The sequence below is a fragment of the Acyrthosiphon pisum genome, chromosome A2 (genome assembly GCF_005508785.2).
Source record: "Acyrthosiphon pisum isolate AL4f chromosome A2, pea_aphid_22Mar2018_4r6ur, whole genome shotgun sequence".
NCBI lineage: Eukaryota > Metazoa > Arthropoda > Insecta > Hemiptera > Aphididae > Acyrthosiphon > Acyrthosiphon pisum.
This window is the reverse complement of record NC_042495.1, coordinates 83,354,389-83,376,899: the sequence shown is the minus strand read 5'-3', so window position 1 is coordinate 83,376,899 and position 22,511 is coordinate 83,354,389. Positions and strand designations below refer to the sequence as shown.

General features: G+C 33.3%; 1 protein-coding gene across 1 annotated transcript in view; it reads left to right on the top strand.

Annotated features, from left to right (window-relative positions):
* LOC100163813 (solute carrier organic anion transporter family member 74D) overlaps positions 1 to 22,511 on the top strand; it is a 51,302-nt gene that overhangs the window by 23,389 nt on the left and 5,402 nt on the right. The window contains exons 2-6 of the mRNA XM_003241825.4: positions 14,267 to 15,675; positions 18,416 to 18,541; positions 18,618 to 18,684; positions 19,804 to 19,963; positions 20,784 to 21,009. Coding sequence (XP_003241873.1) covers positions 14,367 to 15,675; positions 18,416 to 18,541; positions 18,618 to 18,684; positions 19,804 to 19,963; positions 20,784 to 21,009 — 1,888 coding nt within the window. The 5' untranslated portion in view covers positions 14,267 to 14,366. The remainder of the gene's footprint in view (positions 1 to 14,266; positions 15,676 to 18,415; positions 18,542 to 18,617; positions 18,685 to 19,803; positions 19,964 to 20,783; positions 21,010 to 22,511) is intronic.

Genomic DNA, 22,511 nt, shown 5'->3' with positions numbered 1-22,511 from the left:
TCGTTATTACTCGTGCATCTTTTTAATTTGATTAAAATGCGTTAAAGTGTATTTATTTTTTTTATTTACATATTTTAAATTAGACCGTCTAGACTGCATCGCCATATTTTAATTATTTGTCTTTTCTGCATTCGTCAATGATGATTAGTACCTATGTAATATATATAATATTAACAATTGAAAAGATGTAATAACTTTACGCTTTTCAATTATTTAGAGCAGATAAAAATGTCATAATAGTGGTTCTTCGATAATACGCGTATTGAAGTAATAATATTTTGTTTTCTTTTCATCGCTGGCGTTAATTTTACGATCGTTAGACCATTAGACACGAATCAAAGACAATGCACAATGACTAATTTCTATTAAAATATTATTCATATATTTTTTTTTTAATAATCGTCAAGCATTCGTGTGATGGTGGTCTTCGTACGTCTTTTTTAAAATAACTAATGGAAGAAAAACAACAACAAATCCCCAACTCTGTTCTAACAGTTGTACAAAGTAATTTGCGTAATGTGATGGCGACGATGGCGCACGAAAAAATTATAATATTATGTGATAGGTATAAATTAGTAATTATTAAACATTACACATACAACACGACCACAACGTAATGTGGGTTTTAACTTTTAAGTGAATAACAAGTAAACGACGACGCAAAATGATATAGCATAATAATATTTTCATGGGAGACCAAAACTATACAGTACCTATACAATACATATCATTACAATTATATTGTTGTTGTTTATAAGTCTAAGTGAGGTTCAAAGTTATTATTATGGCTCGAGAGTTATTAATGGCTAAAATTAAGAAAATACAAATATGTTGAATATTATGCAAAAACAACATATTTTTGAGTAGGTACCTATCTGAAACAAATAATATTATTTGTTATACATTTGAATAATAGAGTGTTGCGTGGACTGTGCCCAGTGAATATTTATAAAAAAGAATTAGAAACTGGACTTGTAAAACATGCAATAGTTATAGTGACTGTCAGTAAGTATCTAATAATTCGATTGATTCAGAGAACTATGTCTATTACATACCCATCAATGTGTCGTATGGAGATGATTGTTTTTATAAGGGTTTGATATGTTAATATTTAAACTTTTTTGAAACATTTTTCGACAACCCCATTATTTCTTACGCACATTTAATTGACGAAAAATAATAAATACGCACTCTAACAGCGTTATCAATAACATGATATAATGATAGTATCCGAATTGAAATTAATTTAGTGGGTATGCTATACCTAAGTTATAAACTTATTATCGAAACACATAATATATTAAATGACTATTAAAACAAATTCTGAGCCTTTGACGATTACGGTGTTGAGTCATGCAGTATTCCAAAAACAAATAACAAAACAGCACATCTGAATGATCGCATAAAGTCATATTTGGCAAGAGGGGATAAGAAATCAATTCCAAACTCATATTATTATGACATCTTCAGTGGTCGTAGAGTACGAAGAGGAGGTTTTCGCTGGATACAAGATCAAATTAAAAAAAAATAAAAAAAAAAAAAAATGTAGCAAACAAAATATCGAATATTTCCATGAGTGGCTACGGGATGCACTTTGGAGCCCTTATTGTATGTGACTTTGATGCCACGAAAAAAACAAATATCGTATTCTGGTAAAATATTTGTTTTTATTTCGTTTTGAGTACGATCGTACGATCGTATAAAATATAAAATATTTTCACATCGTCAGGGGCACATTAACATATTATGTTAAGTACATACGTCATGTTTTCAAAGATATTGAACATATTCATGTTCGTAAACATGTAATACTTTCAAGACAATGTATTGAATGTCAAACTAAATCATTTCGATCGAATATGATTTTATATTATATAATACATTCACTATGGTTATCATTCATATATCATACTAGGTCACCCCATGCACTTAGTTGCCCATTTTAAATTGTTAAATTTGCAATAAAAAAATTAATGGCCATTTATCGAGAAAAAATCCCTTTACTAAAATCAAAACTTTATCCAAACATCTACATAATAGTACACATAGTACATTTATTTAAATGTAATGTATTTAATTATCTGTTATTTAGATTAGGATTGTGTAAATTATCATTTAACATCAGTTTAATAACAATAGAAGTTAACGAAAAAAAATGTATACTCATAAATTTATATTTATAATGAAATACGAGTACTTGATTTTTTAAAACAATAACTTAGGTATAAGAACTACCTAAATGTATCGTGTTTGGTTAAAAAAAAAATAGAGTCGAATTTTCTACTTCCGATACCTACCCTTTTACTATTATTGGTTTTGGTTCTTTCGGAACCGTTCCAGTCCTGATTCTTTTTTTATTCGTGTAGAGTGTAGACCATAGTACCATAGGACCATTGGTACGGTATATTATAGCATACAAGGTCTGGGGCTTTTATGTAAACACATGTTTTTTTTTATAAAGAACAATCAACCTACTTTGACAAGTGTAAAATCCGTTTCAAATGTAAAATGATTCCCTATAAAATTAGAACATTTTACGTTTTACATATTTGTCAAATATCACACAATATGTTTTGTAAATAATTCAATATTTTCCACAATTTTTAAAATTTAATGGATACATTTTTTACAAGCGTCATCTTAAAATTAAAAATACGTCATATGGTAAAATTCACAGTGACCGTTGATGTATTATAATATCTATATATGGTGCACTATCGCACTGGACATAAGTCTTATCCATGCGTTTTACCACAGTGGAGAATCTATAAGAACTTTATTTTTCCAAGTCTTTGTAAGTTTCCAGTGACATGGAAAAGTTGAAAGAAACATTTTCAAATTGAATTCTTCCATCAAATCCAATAATTACCAGATGGTAGACATGTTTAAGTGCAGTAAAATACTAATACAAAAACTTTCAATGTATAAAAATGGATATGTCAACGCAACATGTCTTCAACAATTTCTATTTAAAAATCGATATAAGTACTAAGCAAATGCGATTCTATTTATGTATTTTAGAATGTTTTGAATTAAAAATAAAATAACTAGAAAAAACGCAAAAAACTACCTGAGTTTATAGTTTAGGTCTTATAGGAGAAACTCGAAAATATGGTATAATAATTACCAACGCAAGATGAATAGCTAGTGTATGGTTAAATTAAATATTAAAAACGAATAAAAATTCATTTAAGTATTATTATAATATATCGTATTATTCTGATTGACTATAGGTACCTAAGACCTAACATTTAAATCTACATAATATTTTATATGTATATTTTTTTTTAATAGGTACTTATTTACATCTTATAATCTCGTACCCTAATTTTAACAATGGGTTAGGTGTATAAGCGAAATATTATACTATCGATTCATAAGCTCGCAAGTCATGCCGGCACATAACGCACTTTAGACTCATAAATAATTGGAGACGATTCAAACGGATATACACAATATGTGAATTTGTACGTAGTGGCCTTATACATATACAAGGAAATATATTATTAAAAGGGGCTCGAATGGAACAATTAAAAAATATGAATTGTTATTGTTCCAAGTTTGCTATAACAACTTTTGGCTGTCGTAGAATAAAACTCAATAATGTGGCATATAATGCACATCACATTATTTTAATGCCATACAATATGTAACGCCGTGCAAACACCAAAAAACGACGATGTCCTGCTGCAATAGATACCTACTCATAATAATTCACGATAATAATATTGTTGTAACACAATCGCGAATCCTACAAATAATTGTTAGAATATTATTGTTCTCATTGAGAGCACAGAGAGGGATGATAAAATACATTTTTTTAATAACACACTTTTGGTCCGGTGGGTTTGCGGCGATGGAGTCGAATTTATAGACAAACCTGCTGCAATATAGTGCACTATAATAATATACAATTGTTTTCTCGTTTAATTATATACACTTAAAACGTGTGCATGTAGACACGTTACCGTGGTGTCACGTATAATAATAAAATATGACTTGTTCCCTGAAAAAATCGAAGGAACGTACCTATACATAACATGTAATATAGTGTGCGTTTATGTTAATGTTTCGCGTGACAGCCAAAATGTTGTTTGAAATCGCGAGTAAGTGAAATTGACCGTCAAAACTAGTTTTGTACCGTGATATTATATTATTATACTCGATGCGTTACGCACTGCAAACGTCACAAACACAAACGAGCTACGAGCATACACGTGTTTGTAAAAAATGTAATTTTTGTTAATGGGTAACGTGCAGACGTATATAATAATAATAATAATATGTGAAACTACATACAACTATACAATTTAACACAATATATAAAAAAAAGCAATACAATATTTTGGACATATATCTTGAAAGTAGGTACCAGCTACTTCGTGTTTACAAATGTATAATATTATTTGGAATGTGTTTTGGGAATGCTCGTGTCGCTTGTGAATACATTAAAAACGATTAACAATAAAGATATATATACTTATATATTATTATACTGCAGAAACCGGGTGCGTATATTATAATATTATGTGTAAGCCGCCATATTGCACTCTTCTCGATTTGCTTATTATACACGCATCGACGTGGGCTAGCGTGGCGTTTTCGGACACGTATAGAATATAACATGGTGACCGAGTGGGTGGGAGGGTGTGGAATGAGTTTGACGGGTGCGATTTTTTACAAATGATATGAAATTAATAAAACAAAATTTGGAATTTTAATATGACGTATGAATATCGCTTCGATATTGATCGTGTACACCTGTGCGCACTCGGCATGTGATCGATATACAAGATTCAAAAAAATTATTATAATATACCCGATGTTAAGTTTATTATATGTTCAGTGGCGTGGCCAGGGGAGAGGCTGAGGGGGCTGCAGCCCCCCCCCTCCCGAAATGTTAAGAAAATTTAAAAATTATTTTAATAGTCTATGATAGTCGCTCAAAAAGTCTTAAATTATATATAAAATATTTAAAAATATACTATAAACATTAACACTTTTCAGCTATCTATCTGTGCTAGTACGTATTTAATGTGTAAAAGTGTACAAATTGAAAATCCTGGCTACGCCATTGCATATATTATTATAAAATAGTAAAATACGTGTGTAATCGTGCAGTCTAAATAATACTAAAATATGGGCCAAAGATCGGACGGTAATCGTTATTATATATAGCCCGACATTGGTAGGAAAATACCTAGGTAGCGAAATCGGGTTTCGGGCCGCGAACATATTTATCATAATCAATCGTGAAAAACGCAGGACAAATATTTTACATACATTATAATAATATTATTATGCTATTGGCGCGTAATGCATAACATATACCTACCGTGTTAATATTATTATAATAATATACGGATGTCCTGATTTTGAAGCACAACACAAAATATTTTTAATTCTCGAGTTCTGCAGCAGTTGTAGTCAAACATAATGATAATATTATATTATTATAAAGTGTATATTATTATTATTAACACTACAGATAAGATTAGCGTTTTTCCAGAGAAAAAAAAATAGGAGTGCCTCTCCGATTAACTAGGAAGGCAAACAGTAAAATTCGATATGGTGAAACTATATAGAGTACACGATGGTCTTATGTACATTATATTATGATGACTTGTGTGCTTAAACATGGTTAGGTTAGGCAAGGTATATAACATTATTTTTTTATCATGCTCTACTTTAAAAAAATGTGATAAATCAAACATTTTCACATATACGTATACTGCCATATTGTATTAGTTATCTCATTTTTCGGCGTTCCTGAAATTAAAAGTGGATTAAAAATGGTTTATGAAACAAGTAGCAACGAACGAAGATTACCTATATGGTCTAATGGAATTAGAAACACTTATTAGCAGTCTGAAATTCGATCTGAATTCTGAACTATAATACCTATAATATAACTATAACTGTAATATCTATTAATATGTCGAGCGATATTTTCACTTATCCATCGATTATCAGCTATTGAAATTCAGTCACAGATTTGGACAGAATACTAAAAAAAAAAACACAAATCATTAAAAAATATATTCTTTAAAAGGATAACACAAAATGTTGATTTTCAAAATAGGCTAGAAACTTTATCCAAACTTTTAGCTTACATCATATTATATGAAACACAGGCTCGGTGAGATTGATCAATAAGTAAAAACCTGCAATTCAAAAAACACGATTTATCATATCAAATATATTTTTAAGATTTAGAAAGATTTTCACGTTATTATTTTGGCTGTCGAAATATTGTATTCAATATTTGGATTATAGTAATAGTTTTTCTCGCGCGTTTGTGCGTGTATTTGAATGATAAAATTTTTTTTTTAAAAATCGCAAATTTTCTACGTCAAAACGCGTATCAACTTCTCAAATATCGACGAAGATAGCGTTGTACTCTGCTGCTGCTAACTGTTGAGTTGCATACCAGACTCCACAGTCGCGCGTTTATTGTAATAATCAGCGTCTAAAGAATATTTCGATGTTCAACAATCGTTAATACAATAATATAAATAATGCGATGGTATATCTAAATACATATATAATAATTAATAACATAATACGCGTATATGCTACAGCAACGGCAGCCAGACGGCTTTTGAAATAATATATTGTGTTGCACGTGCAAACGAGACGGATCTCGGTCATCCGATTGTTACAGAAAACCCGTTATGACATTGTCGTCGTTCCAAAGTGACTCGACTTAATATGCTACATCTTATTGTTGTCATCACACATGGTTAAGTTTGTCAATTAGATTGAATAGAGTGATTTGATATTATTGTTGTAGTCGTCGTCGAATTGTGACGTGACCGACGCTGTACAATAAATGATTGATAAATACGCACGCGCGTTGCATAATATTATCATAGATAGACATTTTAAAAATTTCCTTGGTACAGCGGAATCAACAAATTATTTTATACCAAACGAAGTCTTGAATTCATATTTTGTAAAAAAAAAATTGATTTGTAAAATTTAAAAATTGCCAACGTTTCTTAAAATAAAATAAATAGGCGTAGGTATTCAAAGTTGTATCAAAAATTGTTGTGTGCTACCCGAAAAATAGAGAATATTGAGTCTCCATAAAAATTGTCAAAACATATCATTATATTTTATAACTCATAATATTAAACGTCGGTACATAACACGAAGTGGTCGGTCGCCAAGCACGCCGCGTGTCAAAAAGTTGTTCACTATCTCATGCTGCACAATAAATTATAGATTAGCGTCGTAGATGTGTTGGTATGCGCAATTGTCGCTATTAGAGTGCATATTACCCTATCTTTACTAGCTATTCAACTCGTAATCCACAGGAAACAGTTGCATATTGGAGGTAATATTATTTATATGGTGGTTCATTCAACACCCGTTTCAACACACTAAATACCATATTATGATAAGTGATTTACGGAAGACGACAATGTGAAAAAAAAACGAATGACCAATGGAAAATATGACGTGATCACTCGCACATCGTGAGCATACCAATATACCATAGGTATAAGTACAACTATATAATATAGACGATGGTCACATCGTAAGTTACCACGGTTGCCGGACTACAGAGAACCGTGTGGGTTCATTATAGAATTTTAAAACGATCGTATTCTGAAAGTTGTTGCCAAAATATTTTAGGAAGTATTCCACTGACACTGTGTATCATACACCAAGACGTATACGACGATATGATTGGATGAGTAATTTCATAATCTGCATCGGGCTGCATGGTTTTATAACGGGGTTTAAGTGCTGACACAGGTTAGGTACTGCAAGTTAAATCAAAAAACATTTGACCATTTCCTTCATTTCACCTTGTGGCTATCGAATGGTAGTAGTCATATGGCTAAAAAACTGGGCATGGTTACACCGTGTCTGTAGAATACCGTCTTTAGCGACGAAATCCTGCGAGGTACTAAATCCACACGACTTTTTCGTGGTAAACCTCGATTGAAGAGACCACTGACCACATTGCTTAAGTCATTCACGGCCAGTAGGCAACCACTTTTTTTTTAAAGTTAACTATTTAATAATATTATTTTATTATTTAATATGGAATTATTATTTTACCTATTGTATAATATTTTCAAATATTTTCATAAATATAATAAATTGTAGATGTATATTTTTGATGAACTGAACTCCTTGAATCAAATTAAAAAGCAATTATTTAATTGTTAAGTATAAAAACTGGTACAGTTTTAACAAAAAAAAAATATGAACAAAGGCTAAAAAATATGTGTTTAGAAATAACAAAATAATCAGTAATCAAAAGGTTTTTTTACAAAATGTATGATTTTTTTGTCGGAATTTTTAGCCATTTTTATTAATTATATTTTATTTTATACTTATTTTTTTTTAAAATTGTTATTGCTTTAAGTAATCAAACATAATATACATTTTACATTTATAATCTATTATATTTATGAAAATAAAAAAATATTTATATATTTTATATTTTATTTCAAAAAAATAATTTCATATTAAATAATAAATAATATTGTATTATTAGTTTCAAATTTCAATATTATAAGTCAATAATAATCTTTAGAAAAAATGAGGGGGGGGGAAATGTCCGCATCAAAAATATATCGGGGCGAAATGTCCACTAGACCGTCGGGGGGAAATGTCTGTGAGGAAAATGTCCATTTACCCCCAGTTTTGAGTCACTGTAACAGGTGTTTTTTCGATAGTGTCTTGGTGACGACGACTGACTGTTGTGCAGTATCAAAACGAATATTTCTCACCGACGGTCCAACGACACGTGCCTGCCGTTTTCAGAGGATTACGCGTCGGGCGGCAGGTCAAGGTTGTATAGCAGACGTGCTTGTGGGGTATCCAGACGATTTGAAAGAAACTTTTTAAATTACATACAACCTAAGTCCCAAAACAACACTTTTTAGAAGAACAAGAAAGTATGTAGGTGCGATAGATATTTATGGCTGAATTATGTAACAATAATCATGAAGTTCCTTTTCAATAACCACGTCTTTTTATCGGGTCGCAACTCACCTATGACCGATTAAATTATATTTATTAATATCTTATTTTATGTTTTATTATTATTTGTATAGTACATAATGTTATATTAGTAAGTTAATATTTTGTATAGTAGAAATCAAATGTAGACATCAAATCTCTCTAGTGTAAAGAAAAATAATATTCACAATTATTAATTTCCTATGTGTCAACACCGAACTTCTTATGTGATGTTTGATGTTTCAGAACTAAATATCATTATCAAAACCTCATAATACGTGCAAAATCAATATACTTAATATCCTTTTTGAATAAAACAATGTACTTATTAATAATAAAGTCCAATTTAATTTCTAAAAATAATTTAAATATTTTTTGAAATTTGAAAATTTGGTGAAAACTCTATATCTATATGGTGGGAATTGAGTAACTTACACAAATAAACTAAATAAATAATTTTATTTATTGCGTTTTCGAAATAACTTCAAATTACATTTTTACATTGGCAAAATATGTTAATTTGTGCTGTAGGTTCAATATTTTAGATTGTATACATAACTAGACATATCTTAAACAAATTATGATTTTTTGCAACACCTTTTAGGTGTAACTCACTGCAGTAAGTTCAACTCAGCCCCACCCTGGTAGGCAATGTTCAAAAATTCGATTTGATGCATGCATGTACACGATCTGCCCGAAGAGCCCATGGCAACCAATAATAAATAAATACTAATAACTACTAATTTTATTATTTCTCCTATAACAACCAATAGCAACCATTTATAAACAAAAATTTCCACCGTGAATCTCGAAATCTCCGTTCGAGCATCTCTCCTGTGCGGTAGGAGGGTGAAAAATACTCTATGATTTATTCTCATACTTACCGAATATACACACAACATTTCATATGAGAATCTGTTGAGCCGTTACGAAAGAGTGCGACCACTAACTGCACTGTGCGATACGAGTATTTTATATATCAGATATACATATTATTTTACATTTTACATTATTAAGCTATACAATTTTATAATTTTACGAAAATAATTATATTACAAGAAAATATTTTACAACAATCGTTATTTACAAAATGAACAAAAGTATATATACCTACATGAACACATGGTTATAGACAATTTACAATTTAAATCTACAGGTGGCCGTGAGTATCTCAACGGCCGCGGCGCCTACAGAGGTTGAAAAATTACATTTTACAAGAATTACAAAATGTACAAAAGTTAGGTATATGAAAAATTAACGTGTGCGGTATACGTTCACAATAATTTACAACCGTAAGCGTCGCGACGACGCCGGTGGACGAGACGCGACGCGTTTTTATTTCCGGATCCGGATCATCGCGAGGAGCGGTGTTGGCGCGTACGAGAACATCGACGCGGCCACGCAACACGCTTCCGGTGGCGGTCCGTAGTCCGTACACGTCGAACCAGGTTGGCCCAACGTAATATTCCGGCGGAGGGGGCGGCGGAAAACCGAAGTCAGCGGCCACGAGTGTTTCCACGCTTGGAGCCGGTGGCTGCCAGGTCGCGAACATGGCCGGGCCCACCTAGAACCGCGGCGGTGGAGACGCTGCGATCCACGGACAATCCACTTGCGTGGACTCGCAACCTATTAAAAATAGGTTCACATTGAATTTAATTTTAAATCTGCGTGCATGCGCACAATATTATTAGATAATGGTATGGTGCTTCACCGAGCATACTCGCCCGCTTTTTCCTTAATGAAAATAGGATTTTTTAAATAATTTAATATACCTACTTAAATTGCTTCTACATTTGATATACGTTTCTGATTAAATTTCTACTAACATATCAATAAAATTATAGATGTTAGGATGACTAGAGTCGAACGATGAATTTAGGTGTGAATGAAAACTTCCACAGCCGTTAGTCGTACGGTTACAGCTAGCAGAAAACTGTGCCCAAATATTTGTGGGAAACATGGCATCCAGGGATAGTTTAATATAGTTTTCGAAAACATAGTCGGTAAATTGTACAACCCGATCATCTTTAGCGGGCAGTAATGCTAAAAAGTCATCCGTGAAACAATCAATGACGTTGTCAGAATCCAAAAATGGCAAACAAAAAAAAAAAATTTAAATAATAACTTAGATAGATACTGCCGATACTGTTGGCACAAAATAAATTAATTTCCCGGGCCGCAATAATTAACTTAGTGATAAAATATGACCGGGCCGCAATTCACCGGTCTCCAACACGTTAATGACATGTCGGGCCGCAACTCACCTATGGGCATAATAATATGATATAATAATTGTAGACAATAGCCGGTTCACAACTTATAAGTCGGCGACACATATGCTCACCTTTTGTGTAACTTCGTAATGTAAATATAATGCACAAGTGTGTCTGATTTGTCACTGTATACGTCTGTGGCGTAGATACTCCAGAATCGCGGTAAAAAGTCCAAGGAAAAAAAGTCCGGTATATTATATTATATACCTATATAAAAAAATTTAAAATAATTTTAATGATTATAATTATGTACTTAGTATTATAACCTATATAAAAAAATCGAAATAATTATTACATACAAATAAAATATACATATAATATATATTTTAATAATTTCTTAATTAAATTGAGTATTAACTATTTTCATATAAAATATAATATATTTAAAAAAAAAAAATCAATGATTATAATAATTATGTACTTAGTGTCATTACCTATATAAAAAAAATCTAAATAATATATTAAATTGAGTAGGTATTGACTATCGCCATATAAAATATAATATATTTAACAAAAAAAAAATCATTAATTATAATATTTATCTAGTGTTATGATTTATCAGTTTAATTAACTAACTGTCGTTAAAAAAATAATATTTAAAAAAAAATTAATTTTGTTAGGTAGGTAAATAATTTAGTTACAATAAAATATTTATATTATTACTAATTGGAAGTTTGATTGTGCATCACATGGTATTTTTTCTTTTACCTTATTATATGTACTGGACTTTTTATGTTTCGGACTTTTTCACCTATGTATAAAATTTTGGCCGATCGATCATGTGAAGTAGGTGAGTTTTTTCCCTTGAAAAACGCGTACGCAGACTTCACCTGCGAAATACCTACATAGGTGCACGTAACATATTGTACATAATATTATAATATTATATTATATAGCTGCTATATATATTTTAATAATAATGAACCACGGCCATATTGTTGCAGCTCTGTATTATATCAATATATAATATGGGTAATATTATAATATATTATTATATAACGTCGATGAGTGAAGTTTGTCAGAGCATTTGACGAACACAAAAGAATAACGCTCGCGCGCGCGTACATCATCGTGATATTATACACCGCGGCGGCAGAAGGTCGGGACGAGTGTGGTACAAAACGATAATCAAAATCTTTTTTCTTCTCATTCTTTTACTAGAAGAATAATACGATTAAAAAACACATTCGTCTCGACAGTGGCTACTACCTATATAATATTATTATAATACAACAAAACGCGCGCATTCAGGTTAGAATATCTCACCTATTATTATAGTGATGGTAAATTTGATATATTTTTTAATTTCAATTATAAGGACTTATAATATGTATGTGTATGTGACACAATATTGTTATAGTTAGTAAAATAATATAATATCCATACTACTATATCCAATAGATTATGGGGTTTTTTGATTTCCTATTTTCTATAGTATTTTAATTATTGTTTGATATCACAAATTAACGAAAAACGTTAAACGGATAACAATAAATCCTAAATACTTTGAAATTTGATTCTTAATGTATTACAGTGATAGTAGCCAAATAGGTGAATGATAAACATGTTATAGGTATATTAGTATATTATATTGACGAAGAGATAGTTTTGAATATCAAATCGGTTTACTTATTATAAAAAAATATACAGTATAGGCACCTATATAAGTTATCATTTTTCTGTTCAAGTATCAACAATTTAATATTTGTGTAGTACCTATGACAAAATATTTAATAACAAGAATGATGAGAATAAAAAAAAAAAAAAATTATGTATTTACATAGGGTACCCTTTACATAAAATATCTCTGTGGTAAATACCCAAAACATAATATTATTGCTATAATTTTAACAACAAACTTATCTCACCTACGAAACGTCATGACTAGCACCACATAGGCCAATTGATACGGCGATACGATAGTACGGCGTGTACGACTGTCATAATCTAAATTGCGTCCAAAGTCCAATTGAATTTTTTTTTTAAATTATAATAATTTATTGGCCATCCATATGATTATTTATTTACATCATATTATTATACATGCATAATTAATAAATACTATACAATATATAATACAATTGTGTCATAATAATTCATAAAATATAATATTATTACACTATTAATGTCATTATACTCTTGTAAATACGGACGCTTCACGGCGGCGCTCGTTTGCGAATAAATCTCAACTTGTTGCTATCTCGGGTCCCAGTCCGTCACCCTTTTTTGTCTGCGCGCACGCCAAGGTCGATCGCGTGTCGCACACGCACTGATCGTATAATATGTTTGTGCGTGTGTGTTACACGAGCTCGCGCAAGCTTAACAAACACAATAGTAATAGTAATAATAGTAATAGTAATAGTAATAATAGTAATAGTAATAGTAATAATAGTATAATAGTAATAGTAATAATATAATTTCTCGGGAGATAATATTATTATTAGGTATATTATAATAATATTATAATGTAACCGCGCATCATCGTCGTGTCGCTTTCGGCCGCGCGCGCGCGTTCACTTTTGGCCGCGTCCGCCGTGACGTTTAATTGCCATCGACCTTGCCCCGCACAGGCCATCATCACAATATCGGCGAGCGCGCGTGCGCGTGAGAATGCGGCAAACCTTGGGGCGTAATAATAATAATAATACGTTGCGCACAATAAACCTACCTACGACGTCCGAAAGGGAGAGTCGTTCGTCTTTATTTGTCCGTCCGTCTGTTCGTCCGCGCTCCGGTGCGCAAACGAGCGTGGACTACGCAGCACGCGCGCGTCCGGTTCAGACGCGTCTGCAGGAGAATATTATCTTCTGAGCGCGTGAAAATTGAGTTTCACAGGACTGTACAAGTACTATTCTCGGACTCTCCGCGTTTTCCCGGACCCTTAGCTATGCACTATTATTGCGTTTGCGTCACGACGACGGCGATAATAATTTAATTTCAACCGTTTTTCGCGATATTATGATCGATTATCTCAAACTCGCCGATTTATATTTTTCTCTTATTTTCCACAGAGACGACTGGACGACGCAGTGCAAAGTGAACCAGCATACACAACGTAGTATTTTAGCCACTCAGAATTTAAAGTGACGCGTGCGCTCAGAAGCTACCGCAATGGCCGCATTCAAGGGTCCAACCGGGACAGCGGCCGACGACAAGGAGGCGACAGACGCCATGCTGGCCACCACCGTAATCGGCGGCGTCACGGTAGCTACCGATGACGATGACGACGACGACGATCGCGACGTGCAGTGCGGCATCGGGCCGTGCCGGTCCAAATGGATGCAGGTTTTCGCGTCCAAGCAAGTGTTCCTGGCCACGTTCTGCTTCAGCTGGGTGCTGCAGGGCATGTTCTCTACGTACTTTGTTAGCGTGATCACCACGCTGGAAAAGCTGTTCCAGCTGCAGAGCAAGACAATGGGACTGGTGCTGAGCGCCACCGAAATCGGACAGATCGGATCGTCCCTGTTGCTCACGTATTACGGCGGTCAGGGACATCGGCCCAGGTGGATAGCGTCCAGCATGGTGCTGTTCGGCGTGGCTGCGTTCGCGTGCTCGTCACCACACTTCCTGTTTGGCCACCACCAGTATTCGTCGTCGGCTTCGATGATGGGAGCCGGAAACTCGACTACCGACTATTACCCGTCCAACATGTGCGTGGCTCCCGACCTCAACATTAGTGACAGTGGTAGTACTCGGCAACCAGTGCAGCAACACGACATGTGCGAACAGAACGAACTGTCCGAACAGCTGGAACAGTCCAGGAACACGCAAATCGTGCTGGTCATATTTTTCACCAGCCTGCTGGGCGTGGGCATCGGGCAGACGGCCGTCTACACGCTGGGCATACCTTTTATCGATGACAACGTCGCCAGCCGCGAGTCACCACTGTACTTCTCCATCACAATTGGGGTCCGTATACTTGGACCATCGTTTGGGTTCCTGTTGGGCGCCTTGTGCACCAGTCTGTACGCGGACCTCAGCAGCGAGCCCAACATGGACACCAACAACCCGCGGTGGGTGGGTGCCTGGTGGCTGGGGCTGGTCGGCATTTCGGCCACGCTACTGTTGGCCTCCGTGCCTATGTTCGCGTTCCCCAAGCGGTTGCCCGGTCCGTCGTCGGCCAGCAACGCCACCCTGAAAAAGCAGAACCCACCCCAGCTGGCCGTCAACGGATGCGCTGAACCGTCTCTGTCATCGCCGCCACCGCCTCCTTACGACGGCCTGTCAGCCGTGCCCAAGGCGCCTAGACTCAAAGATTTTCCGACCGCCGTTAAAAGGCTTCTGAAGAACGACATGCTCATGTACAGGACCGCGAGCAGCGTGTTCCATCTGTTGCCGCTGGCTGGCATCTACACGTTTCTGCCCAAATACTTCGAGTCGCAGTTCCACTTTCCCACGCACACCGCAAACATGGTTACAGGTAAAAATATTATTGTAACTTATACTTACATGACGATTTTTTTATGATGCATATGTATACGTGTCTTACACTGTGGACCTACTCTCATCTGACAGTTGTTTTAGTCTTTCTCGTTTGGATAAAATTACAGGTGCCTAACTAAAGTTGTTGGTAAAACGTATAGCACAACATAACCATTAGATAAATATTATATATGCACATTGCACACGTATGATTTTAATAACGAGTATTATTTATTTGTACCCGAGGTAGGCATCTATCGGACACAAATCGAACCACACCTAACCTAAACCTACAGAACTTGAATTTTCGTTCAAAACAATCTTATTTAACCAAAAGGATAAAGTACCTACAGTTTAACACAAATATATATCAGGGCTTGGAACCTTCATGAGTATTCGGTTCTAATATGGCTGTTGTAAAAATAATTTAGTACTGGTTTCGGTACCGGTTCCGGTAAATACCGGTATTTAGAAGTATATTTTTTTCTCCAAAGGTTTTCCAAAAATTCGAGTAAGTTTAAACTTCAAATATAAAATTATATTATGATAAAATAATATTCGTATTAACGGATTAAAGGAACTTCAGTGAGTTAAATATTTCTTTAAATACTTACATACAATATAAATTTAAAAAAAACCTGGCTTGATTCGTGGTGTAAGAAATTGTGGTATCAGAGTGCAACATATTTTGATACAATTAAAGACGCCATTGTCTCTATTAAAAGTGATTTTTTTTAAATAGTAGTCTTGATTTTTGCAAGTTGCGTGTGACGAGGTGATCAAATTTGTAGTTGTTACTCGGAATGTCATTTGTTTCCTCACAATAGCTTTTGTATGATTGAAATAGATATTGATATGTATATGGTCATTACTCTTTATAATCGTTGCTATATAGTCCCTAGTAATTAATTAATTTATACTATACCTGTAAGTCTATATTACTTCTGATTTTAAGTTATTGTAAGCTTCAATTCTAAACATTTAAAATTAAGTCTACTGAAATTTATGCCAGCTACTGTACAATATATTGAGATTTTTTCTATAAAAATTATATTTTATGTTAATTATATGTACGACGTACTAACTTAACTTAACCTAACCTAATCTGATGTTTTTTATATCAGCTTAAACAACAAAATTGTGAATACCAAATGTTTTGGTATAAAATGAAATTTAATTTGTATTATAAAACAATTTATACGGGAGTGTTTTTAGTTTGATCTTTATATTCATTTTACTAGTCATCAACGTCACGAGACGTTATTCTCCAAAATCATAAATAAATTATAAGGAAATAATCATGACGATGGGTCAATGACTATCGGACGAGCGAATAATAATTTATTTATTACATTTTTGATAACTATACTCATAATATTAACCTTTCTGTGTTACCTTACATTCCTTTAATTGTAACTTTATTCTTCAAACTCTTAATAATAATTGCAATTACAATCTGTTAGAAAAAGTTGAATAAATTAAATATATTAGCATCTTATTGGATAATAAATTGAAGTGGAATTCTCATATCAAAAATTTGTCTATTTCTTTACGAAAGTTTTTCTATATCTTTAAAAATGTAATTAAAAAACAAAAATATTATTTTGATATTTATGTGAAAAGGATTATAATGGTATATATGTACCCTTAGTACAATCTGTTTTAAATGATGTTTTGGCGGGTCATTCATAAAGGAGCGTCTAGAACTAGCGGTGATTTAGCGTGCGACCATCGTGGGCACTTGCCTTGCGAAAAATACGTGTTCAGACGATGCGGCATTTGTTTTTCAATTATAATTTATAATGACTTAAAAAATTATTTAAATATTAAAAAATGTATGAAAATAAGTACTAACGCCACGTGGTCTTGCCGAAAATACATTATGTGAATAATCTTATATTAATTTATATAATTAAAAATTGTTTTTTTATTAATTAACCCGCGAAAACTTAGATCATTGGGTGGTTTTTAATTGTAGGGGAGGGTACTGTAGGTTTAAACTTTAAACACATGTGTTTGGTTAGTTTGGCAGAATTTTCTAGTGGACACCCGTAGGTATCTGCCATGCCCGGGTGGGGGATGGCGGCCTCTCTCTCCAGACATCGCGACTGCCCGAAGAGAAGTGGCCGGGTTTCGAACTGGAGAAGGAGCACGTTGCAACCGACGCCTTAGTACGCTTGGCCACTCCGTCTCCCAAATTTTAAATTATTTACAAAACAATTTAGATTTTTATAAAGATTGACTATAAACCTAAAATAATTACCTTGGCTTGGTTTTTGTTTATGAAATTAGTAGAAACACACTAGATTATATATTTATATTATAGGATTGTTGTATTTGAAAAAAAATATTATTATGTATTTTTGTGCTTCAAATCAAGTCTTAAGTTTTCGTTTTAGGTTTTTTGGAACTTTTATAGATTTTATAGAAATAGAAAATTATAAATCCATGTATATATACAACATTACAACATTACGTTACATTTACAACTAAATTAAATGAACCAATTAGGTATAGAACTGGAAAAACAGATAAATATCGGTATCGTCTTAGGTTCCTAATAAAATCGTTAATAGGTTCCGTTAAGGTTCTTATACCGGTGTTTTTAATTTTCAAGCTCTTGTAATAGTTTAATATATGTATATTGTATCGTAGACATAACGGTGGAACAAAATCATAAACGTATACAAATTAAAAACTGAACGTTTTTTCTTTTTAACTTTTTTTTTTCATCTCAGGTATTTACGGAATTATGGTTATGGGCATTGGAATCATAATATCGGGAATATTCATATTGAAGAAAAATCCCAATGCCAGAGCAGTGGCCGCGTGGATTGCGTTTACGGCCCTGGCATACGCCATCGGTAAGACGAGTTAATGTTTATTAGGTACGTCACCGAACACATAGACATTGACTGGAATTATTATTACAATTTACAGGTATGTGCATTTTAATGTTTTTCGGATGTCCAACCACGAACATCACAGGATTACGATACGACGAGCTGTGAGTACCTACATTATGCAACGCGACCGTTGTAATATGTATATCATTATTTGGAAAGTCATTGACACTTGTATGGTTTTATTTTCGGGTACTTTTAAATACACACACAATCCGTGGTAGTATAATGTGTTAAGGATTTTAGTTATTTTTTTATTTTTTGTCAAAACGTTTTTATAACGTCTCAGGTTCTAAGTGAAGCCAGTGTGGAAAATCGAGTATATACGAGTGGATAGGTAATATTATTCTATTCTCTCGCAGTACGAACAACTACAGAACATTATAATAATATTGTATAGTTGTATAAATGAATAAATCTAAGCAAGTAAAGTGGCTAAGAGTGTCAATTCCTATGAGCTCTACATAGAATCGTTTTTTTTAATGGCTAAAAAAACAACCTAAGAAACGGAAAAAATATTTCACAACGACAATTCTCGAACTGACCGAGTTTTATCTAAGCGTAATCTGTCGTGATATTTTTTGCTAAACAATGAATTTTCGTGTCGCTCGCAAAAATCACTTTGCATGTGTGAACGGTTTTCTCATTTTATCAGTTTCGTGGTTGTCTTGTGAAGGAATCAGCCCAAGTTTCATGTATCTGTTCTAGGACTGTTGTGTGGGCGACGAGGATATGTCGTTCTTAGTCACCACGATGAGTAGTGTTTTTCTAATATCATACCTACCTATTGTAATATTTAGAACATCTACAATGCTAAGTACTCATCGTACAAACGTATTACATACTTTGTAATAGTTCAGTGGGGAAATGATTTTGGGTACAGTGATAGTGGAAAAGTTCGTGACCTCTAGTTGTTGGCACCCAGAGCCGCATTTAGGAGGTGCCATTTGGGTGTAATTGGGTACCGAGCTGAAAACGTGTGGAGGGTGGTCCTGAAAATGGTGCAAATAAAAAAACGATTATCAAGTTAGATGTTTTGTAGAGATATAGTATACATTAGGTGTAATAGGTTATTTAATTTAGTAAATTCTTGTGGGGGAACCTTGCTGCCGCTGCAATCTGTATGTAAACGTTTTTTATTGATATAATCACTTTACAGTTTTCACGTCAGTACGGTGGAAATGCATTCTCATAACTGTCCATTTTGTGATTGTCTTGTGCAGGAATCAGCCCAAGTTCGAGTCTTCGTGCTCAGACCAATGCGTGTGCGACGAGGAGTTGTTCAGTCCGATTTGTGGAGTGGACGGGATAACGTACTTCTCGGCGTGCCACGCCGGATGCCGGAATCGGACGTCCAGAAAAGAGTACATCTCTGGCTACAAGGTACCTAATATTATATTGTTTATTTACTTACTGTGGTATCATATAGGTTACATCGTAATCATGGCGTCGTCGACCTGTGTTTGTCTGCACAGTTGAGACCACGATCAATTATTATTATTTTTATATCATGTTTACCACCCTCTCTCGGTGGTTTCCCCCCACCCTCATAACACGACTATAATAATTTACTGTATATTATTATTGTCACTCCGAGGCTGGACATTAACGAGCTGAAAACAATAGTTAAGATTCAATGATTAAAACATAGTTTACACAACGCGGTAATAATTTTTTTTGTCAATCAATTTTCACTCAACGATTTACATTAGTTTTTGTACGATTAAAATAAACACGTTATTATTATTTAAATTTTAATTATTTATATGCAATTTTATTATAAAGTTATAAAAATTAATAGTTGCTTTAAGACATTTCTTCTCAGACTTTCTTCGAATTAATTCATAAATAAATACAATTTAAATTCAGGGGCTATTATAATATTATATACTTACTAGTATAATATGTATTGCAATAAATACAAAAAAAATAATGTCAATTTTTAATTAAAATAAGTTAAGATTTGAGATTACACAACATATTTATGTACTTACCCGGCAGTACTTACTATAATATTATTCCATAAAATAAATAAATAAATAAATTATTAAACTGATTAAATTATGCGATCAGAGCGACCATTGCGCACAAACCATATAATATTACAGTCGCATAATATTATAACTTCTAATACCTATAGCATAGTTCAGTGCACTTTAATCACGAATTAAGACAAATCGTTATCTTCTACATTATTTTGCAGTTCACAGACTGCCAGTGCATGAACACCAATGCCACGGAAGCGTTCCCGGGCCCGTGCAAAGACGATTGCGAGGACTCGGGCTTTTGGTACATAGCTCTGTTCTCCTTGTTCGTGTTCATCCATTCCACTTCGGAGGTGGGAAGCATGTTGCTCATACTTCGATGCGTACATCCTCAGGACAAAGCCATGGCTCTCGGGCTCATACAATTCGCCATAGGCCTATTTGGTGAGTCCAACCCCCCTGTCATAGCGGCCACAACCGTTCGACGTCCGTGGTCAGTGTCTTACTGATAACCTAACTTAACCTACCCATTCTAATATTCAGTTAGGTTGAGTAGAACATATACATTGCAAACTACCCAAAGTAAAAACTTATTGCATTTGTGATAGTTTAGCAGGGAATATATTTACGGTAGATATGGTTGGCACCCAAGGCCGAATTTAGGAAATGAAATGGGTGCAATGAAGCTTACCGAGCAGAATCGTACGACTGTACGAGCGGTGGTCCCGGAAATAATGCAAACATTAATAAAGACTCTCAAGTTAGATGTTTTTTTTTAGACATAGCTATATACTTAATAGTAATAATATTATGTTATTAAATTTAGTAAATTTTAGTGTGGGAACCACGTTGCTACTGAAATTTGTATGTAAACGTAATTTTATGAACAAGATTTTTTTTTTTTTTAAACTGAATGAGGAGGCTTTTACTTTTGCAACGTTAATATTTTGAAAATATAATGTATAGCAAGAGGAAAAAGGAATACTCGAAAATAAAAAATTAGATCCTAATAAAATAATTTGTGGTAAGCAATATGAAATGCTGGACTTGTACAAAAAAAATTATAAATCTTGTTTAAAAATAAGTAATTTACATTTTACCGTCGTTAGGAGCCTATTTTAATATAATCACGAAAATAATGGAAATGAAATAAGTATAAATATTAAACAGGTAAAAACTATAAGCAATAGCTGTAAAAGAAAGCTTTGAGATTTGAGTGGTATTATATTATGATCGCCTGATAAAAAAAAATTCATAAATAATAATCTAATTACTGTCTAATTCTTATTTAATCATTACCTACTTGTGTTTTAGTATTTAAATTTTAAATTACATACCTACAAACAATGTCATAGAAACTAATAATTGTATGAAAATGGTCTTCGAATATAGGAAATAAAAAATATTCTTCATATCCTACAAAATAATTCGGTACCTAATACTTCGACGTTTCGGAACCAATTCATATTTACATCCATACATACCTACATGCAGTGCTCGAATTGGGGGGGTGCGCAGGGGGGCGGAGCTCCTCTACTATTTTTATTTTTTTTTTGCGTACCCCAACTATTTTTTTTTACTTGGATGGGGGTTTATGTACATTTTTATTAAAATTTGGAGTGGATCTAAATTGTTTTGTCAAAGATAAACCTAATGAATACCTAGTAATTTTACATTTTTTAATATAAAAATATTTTTCATCCTATCAATGGTATTGACTAGTAATGTTCAACCTTTTTGACTCGCGATCCACTGTTTTTGTAACAATATTTTCACGACTCGTGTCACCTTTGTAGGTCATAAAAGAAAAAAGACATTTTAACTATCATTATATCTACTGTAAAATATGGTTCTTCAATTAATTTATTACTTATTCGAATTCATAATTTATAATTTTATAATAAACTTTTTTTTTTTAACAAAAAAGACTTGTCACGACCTATTTT